The 6,407-nt window shown below is 59.9% G+C and overlaps 1 protein-coding gene across 1 annotated transcript; it reads left to right on the top strand.

The window, feature by feature from the left end:
- Nucleotides 1-1,284: 1,284 nt before the first annotated feature.
- On the top strand, nucleotides 1,285-6,150 carry GPR50 (G protein-coupled receptor 50). Its single transcript, XM_003421232.3, has 2 exons — nucleotides 1,285-2,165; nucleotides 4,676-6,150. The coding sequence occupies exons 1-2, from the start codon at nucleotides 1,694-1,696 to the stop codon at nucleotides 6,148-6,150; spliced, it is 1,947 nt and encodes a 648-aa protein (XP_003421280.2). The 5' UTR covers nucleotides 1,285-1,693.
- Nucleotides 6,151-6,407: the final 257 nt, after the last annotated feature.

Genomic DNA, 6,407 nt, shown 5'->3' on the forward strand with positions numbered 1-6,407 from the left:
GGCCGCTCAACCAGAGCCGGGTCCCGCAAGGAGCAGGGATGTACCGGGTGAAAAGGCGCCAGGGGGAGAGCGATTGCTCCTCTTGGAGGATTAAGAGTTCTGTAGCATGGGGGTAACGTTACCCTCCCTTCAAACAAGGGGACACAGTCCTGTTCTGGGCTTCTCAGCTCGAGGATGTGCGCGCCAGCTAGTGTTCCAGCAGCGCCTGACTTCCCGTTGAAGGTCCCTGAACGCTGCAGTCCCGAGGGGAACCGCCCCAGCCTCAGCCCCACGCCCGGGTACATACCCCAGCGGGACAAGAGGGCGGCTGCGTCCAGATGCTGGCGCTCCCGGCCAGGGCAACCCCCGGTCCCTTCCCACCCCCTACCCCGAGGCTGGAAGGCTGGCCAGGAACAAGTTTCAAGAGGTGTGCGAAGATTTTCTGGGAGGCTTCGCCACGAGGGCCGTAACTTTCAGTAAAAAAAAAGTAGCGGACAGAAATCCACACCCACGAACGAGGTTATTAAGGGCGCGAGTAGCTACATTGCATCCCTCTAGCTGTGGCCGAACCCCTGGAATTCCCGTGGCCCGCGCGCTCCGCCAGGCTAGGCGCACCACAGGGGACCGTGACACCAGCCCGGGGACGGAGATCCGTGGAGCAAGGGTACGGCCCGCCCCGGACAGGGACAGGAGAGATTCCCGGCAGAGGATGGCGAGGGGGAGAACCAGGGGAGTCGTGCCTGGGGCCAAGGGCCCTAGGCTGTGCCCTGGCACCTCAGCACCCCGCCCGCCTCGGCGGAGCAGCTCTCGAGCCGGCCAGAGCACACAGCAGCCGCCGTACAGAGAGTCCTGCAACCACCCTGTAGAGCGCGAGGGGCCCCAGGGAGGCAGCTCCACCGCAGCCCCTCTCCCCGGATTCTTGGAGGAGCGGCAGCCCAAGGGAAAGGCTTTTTTGCTCGTTTTACTGTTTCCCAAAGCAGCCTCTGAGTCCCCCCAACCCCCCGAAATCTGAGTGTCCAGGAGCTGGGAAAGGGATAAGCTCCCGCCCTCCCTCGCCCCAAAGTTGGGGACCAAGCAGCCCCTCTGCTTCCTCCCAGGGAACCGACTCGGTCTCCAATCCGAGCTCCGGGAGCAGGGGACGGCTCTTCATGGACAGCGCAAGTCCGGGACAGGACCGAGCGCGCCACTAGCCGCTGCAGCTGCCGCTGCCGCTGCTGCTCAGGGGGCAAACCGGCTCCAGGAGGCAACGGGAGTCAGGATTAATTACCTAGAGATTTGGGACCCGGAGTTGGGGTGGGAGTCTTCCGCAGCTGTCCCCTGCTTCCCGCTGGTTGCAGAAGGTCCAGACAGGCAAAAGCACCGGGGGGTGGGGTGAACTTCTCAAGGAGAGTGTAGGGGCATGGATCTAGGGTCCTGGGGGCCCCGGCCACCCCCTACTTTCTGCTAGGGTCTGGGGACTGACTTGAGCAGGCGCTGGACCCCAAGAGGGACCCCACGCCACTGCTCTGCAGTCTACAGAGCTTTTCTGAAGTTTTGCTTTGGTGGGGGGGCAGGAAGAGGGAGAAGACCTTGCTAGAAGCTGGAGCTCAGAAATGGTCACTGCTGGTGGGGCGGGGGGGAGGACTCCAAGCTTGTCATGAGGCATGGTACTTGGGGAGTTGTTGAGGGGGGTGGTGGCTAGAGGGGAAGGACATACAAGGCAGTCGGAAGCAAGATGACAAACACCTTGATGTCGATTTGTCCAAGAAGAGGTGGTGATCAAAGCGGGGGTGGTCAGGGAGCTCTGATTGGTCGGAGGGAGGGGTTTGGGGTGGGGCTAGCCACCTCTCGAGGCTTTAAAAGCTCATCGGAGAGGGCGGGATGCTGTCATTCCTTCTCTGACTCTCGAAGTGGAAGGCACGCTTTCTCGGAGCTCCTGGTGACAGAGCAGGTGTTTTGTATCCAGACCGGGCTACCGATCCTGAGCACGCTGGAGGTCTTCACCGTCTCCGGGGAAGCCATGGGGCCCACCCTGGCGGTTCCCACCCCATACGGCTGTATTGGTTGTAAACTGCCTCAGCCAGACTACCCGCCAGCTCTGGTCATCTTTATGTTCTGTGCGATGGTCATCACCATCGTTGTAGACCTGATCGGCAATTCCATGGTCATCTTGGCCGTATCAAAGAATAAGAAGCTCCGCAATTCTGGTAAGCCACCCTCCCTTCTCCTTCCCCGGTGTGCAGCCACTTGTAACCCTTAGGGCGTTAGTTTAGGCTTCCCAAATAGAGAACCCATGGCCAGTGCCCCCACATGGAACATCCCTGCCTCCGAGTTCCCTGCAAGCCTGGGAGGGGGGTGATGTTATGCCCTCTCGTAAACTTAGAGCTTCTCAAGGCAAAAGGGGCACAAAGAATTAGCTTTGGGAGTCCCAAATCCCCACACGCAAAGCGCCGGTTCTCGCGGTGCGCGGCAGCCAGGCGAGCAGTGCCCGGTCGGGGACCCCAAGCGAAGGGAGCCGGTGCCGCCGCGGACAGCCCTGCCGCCGCCCGGGAAACAGCGTGCCAAGCCAGACGCTGCAGAGGTAGCTGCGCCGAGGCAGCACGGGCCAAACGGACTCGGAGGGACCAGCGCGCTGGAGAGCCATCCGGAAAGTTAAGTTGGTAGCGGCGGCGGCGGCGGCAGCAGTAGCAGTGGCGGCGGCAGCGGCGGCGGCGGCACTTCCCGGAGCGCAGCGCTCAAGCCGGCAGGGTCCCCGCCGCCGCGGCCCGGGGTCCGGGGGCGACCAGCACTGCGCCAGGGCGGCGAGCGCAGAGCCCGCCTGATGCGTCCAAGGCGTGGTGAGCCCGCCCCCCGATCCCGGGGCGCAAGGCTGAAAGGGGCGCGCGGCGGCGGCAGCAGCAGCGGCAGCGGCAGCGGCGACCCAGATGTCCGTAAGCAGGGAGCGAAGGACGCAGGGGGCGGCGGGACGGAAGACGGCAGTCTGGGAGAACTGCGGGAGCCGGTCTGGGGCCCCGGGGGGTGGGGGGGCAGTGCAGCCTGCGGGCCAAGGGCGGGAGGCGCAGACCCTGTGGCGGGGCGCGCCAGGGGGGCTGTGGGCGGCAGCGGAAGGCTCTGGGGACCGGGCGGCGGGGCCACGCTCGGCGCTTGGGCCCGGGGGCGCGAGGGGAGGAGAACGGAGAGGGGTAGAAGTGCCTGTGGCGGGGCACGGGAGCAGCAGCGGCCGGGCCCGGGGGTGGTTTTGCTTAGGCGAGGAGTCACAAAATGCGACACGCTTTTCAAAAAAAAAAAAAAAAAAAAACCGGCGGCCACAGTCCTTAAAGTTCTCTCCTCCACTCTGGCGAGGGGTCCGAACTGGCCTTGGTCCCCTGGAGACGGCCGCCACCCTCGGACCTCCCCCTGTCTGCGGTGAGGTCCCGGGGCCGGGCCACTGAGTCCAGCCGCCTGCGGAGGGCACGCTCTGTTTTTTTTTTCTTCTTCTTTCCTCTTCTTCTTCCCTCTCTCTTAAATAAAGGTGGTTGGTGTCTTTGTCTTTTTGTTTCTAAAGCTTCGCCCTCTCTCTTTACCGGGTTTCTTCTTCGAATTCATGACTTGGAAGGAAAACCCTCCTCTGGGGCCGCCGGCGCCGTGGCCGCGCTCGCGGGCGGAGCGGTTCCTTGGCCCGTTGACACAGCGCTCCTTTCTCCCGGTCCAAGTGGAAGCGAAAACGTGCCAAACCCACGCTAATTAGCACTGAGGTCTTTCCAATGAAAGAGGGCTCTGCGTTTTGCACTTAGCCTCTTCCCTCTCCCTTTTGCGAAAGGTTTTATAGAAACGTCCCTACCGCTGATCTGCGAAACAGGAGTGGCGCAGACCTCCCTTCCCTTCCAGGTTTGGCTCGCAGGCCCCAGGGGAATTCGGGGCCAGGGACTGCGAGACTGAGAGCCCTCTTGTGGGGGTGGTGACTGCGACCCTGCGCGCGGCCAAGCGATGTCCGGGCCTGAAGCGGGCGCTTCTTCAAGCGCTCCCATCTCCCCCCACCCCAAGGAGAGTAATTGCCTCGATTCATTTCCCGTGTTCACAATTTCTTTGGCCTCAGACTCGGTTTTGCAGGGCGTCCCCTCCCCCTCAGTTTTGACTCTGAGGTTACCTTGGCCCTGGTAGGTACTTGGACCCGCTCAGTCTTAGATAGCGGCTGGTACCGCTTGGATCGAGTGCCCTTTTGTCATCAGTGCAGTGCTAGGCAACTAGTAGCTGTATTTTTTTCCCTTAAACTGGGGCTTCCTGACGTTCCTCCAGTCTCCGGACATGCCCTTCACCCTCCAGCTCCCCTCTGCTACACCCACCCCCCCCCGCGCCCCCGGGGGAAAAGTAGGCATGTTTTTCTCTAAAATGATGGCGGCATGACAGCATCTGGGTCTGAAGGCTTCTCTCGGGGCTTTCGTGCTCCTGGCTCTCTGTCATAAGCCCCTTCTTTCCCAGAGCAGAGATGACATTGTTTTAAAGGGGAAAAGAGGTTGGTAAAGGACAGGTCTCCCAAACCTGGCTGTACATCAGAACCACGTGGGACACACTTGAAAATAAACATAAAAACACCACTGCATTTCTTTAAAAGAATTCTAGAATTCTGAATTGTCCCCAATCCAGCGGGCCGTTTCCTGTTTAACTTTGTAGATGTCTACAGTTAACCATTTCTTCTTCTCTGTCTCTTCCCTCCTCCCTCCCCCAACGTGTTTTTCAGGCAACGTCTTCGTGGTCAGCCTCTCCTTGGCGGACATGCTGGTGGCCATCTACCCCTACCCTCTGATGCTTCATGCCATGGCCATTGGGGGCTGGGATCTGAGCCAGCTCCAGTGTCAGATGGTTGGGTTTGTCACAGGGCTCAGCGTGGTTGGCTCTATCTTCAATATCATGGCCATCGCCATCAACCGCTACTGCTACATCTGTCACAGCCTCCAGTACGAACAGCTCTTCAGTGTGCGCAAAACTTGCATCTACCTGGTCGTCACCTGGATCATGACTGTCATGGCCGTTCTGCCCAACATGTACATAGGCACCATCCAGTACGACCCTCGCACTTACACTTGCATCTTCAACTACGTGAACAACCCTGTCTTCGCCGTAACCATCGTCTGCATCCACTTCGTCCTCCCCCTGCTCATTGTAGGCTTCTGCTACATCAGGATCTGGACCAGGGTGCTGGCAGCCCGGGCTGCAGCTGGACAGAGCCCTGACAACCAGCTGGCTGAGGTGCGCAATTTCCTAACCATGTTTGTCATCTTCCTCCTCTTTGCAGTGTGCTGGTGCCCCATCAACGTGCTCACTGTCCTGGTAGCTGTTGGCCCGAAGGGGATGGCAGAAAAGATCCCCAACTGGCTGTATCTTACTGCGTACTTCATAGCCTACTTCAATAGCTGCCTCAATGCTATGATCTACGGGCTACTCAATGAGAATTTCCGAAGAGAATACTGGATCATCTTTCATGCAGTGCGGCACCCTGCCCTCTTCTTCTCTGGCCTCATCACTGACATTGGTGAGACTCAGGAAGCCCATGCCCTGGCCCATGCCCGTGCCCAAGCCCGAGACCAAGCCTGTGAGCAAGACCTCACCTGTCCTGCTGTGGATGAAACAGTAATGAGTGTCTGGAATGTTCCACTCCCCGGTGACACTGCAGCTGGCCAGCCTGACTGTGCCTCTGGCCTCCCCAAGTTGGTCTCTGGACACTCCAAGCCTGCACTGGGCCACAGGTTTGCTTCGGGCCACCCCGAGTCTGCCACTGTCTACCCTAAGCCTCCCTGTGTCCACTTTAGGGCTGGTTCTGTCCACTTTAAGCCTGCCTCTGGCCACCACCTCACCGCTGGCAGTCACTCCGAGACTGTCTTCAGCCCTGCCACCAGCCACCCCAAACCCACCGCTGGCCACATCAAGCTTGCTACCAGCCTCTCTGAGCTCACTGCTGCTGACTACCCTGAGTCTGCCACCACCACCATCCCTGAGCCCACCACCACTGGCCACCTTGAGATCACCACTCCCTGCCACCCTGAGACCACCACCAGCACCGGCCACCTTGAGTCTGACATCACTGAGCCTGCTTCCAGCTTTGCCAGTGGATCCCTCGAGTCTGCTGCCAGCCACCTGGAGCCTGCCATTGCTGCTGGTCTTCCTGAGACTGTGGTGGTTGATATTGAAGCTGATTACGATGAAGTGGCTGTGTAAGACATTCTCTCGTGGGTGGCGAAGCAATGGCCCACTCTCAAGGTTGTTTTACACATGCTCCCAAGTGTGATATCTTTACTGCACACACACACAGTCACACGCAGACCCTGACGTGGTGTGGGCTCCATTCACCTTCAGGCGTACTTCCCCTTTACACCATGTGCTCTACAAAAGTGTGTGTGCATGCTTGCGATTGTAGAGGCCGCCTTCCCCAAAGTTTCACATCTGCTCTCAGAGCCTCTCTTTCCTCGTATGGC

Source organism: Loxodonta africana, chromosome X (assembly GCF_030014295.1).
Source record: "Loxodonta africana isolate mLoxAfr1 chromosome X, mLoxAfr1.hap2, whole genome shotgun sequence".
Lineage (NCBI taxonomy): Eukaryota > Metazoa > Chordata > Mammalia > Proboscidea > Elephantidae > Loxodonta > Loxodonta africana.

Bases quoted from the DNA above. Each gene is read 5' to 3' on its own strand.
- GPR50 (XM_003421232.3), top strand. From the start codon at position 1,694: ATGACAAACACCTTGATGTCGATTTGTCCAAGAAGAGGTGGTGATCAA. The intron at 2,166-4,675 runs GTAAGCCACCCT...CGTGTTTTTCAG, and splicing joins TAAGAAGCTCCGCAATTCTG to GCAACGTCTTCGTGGTCAGC.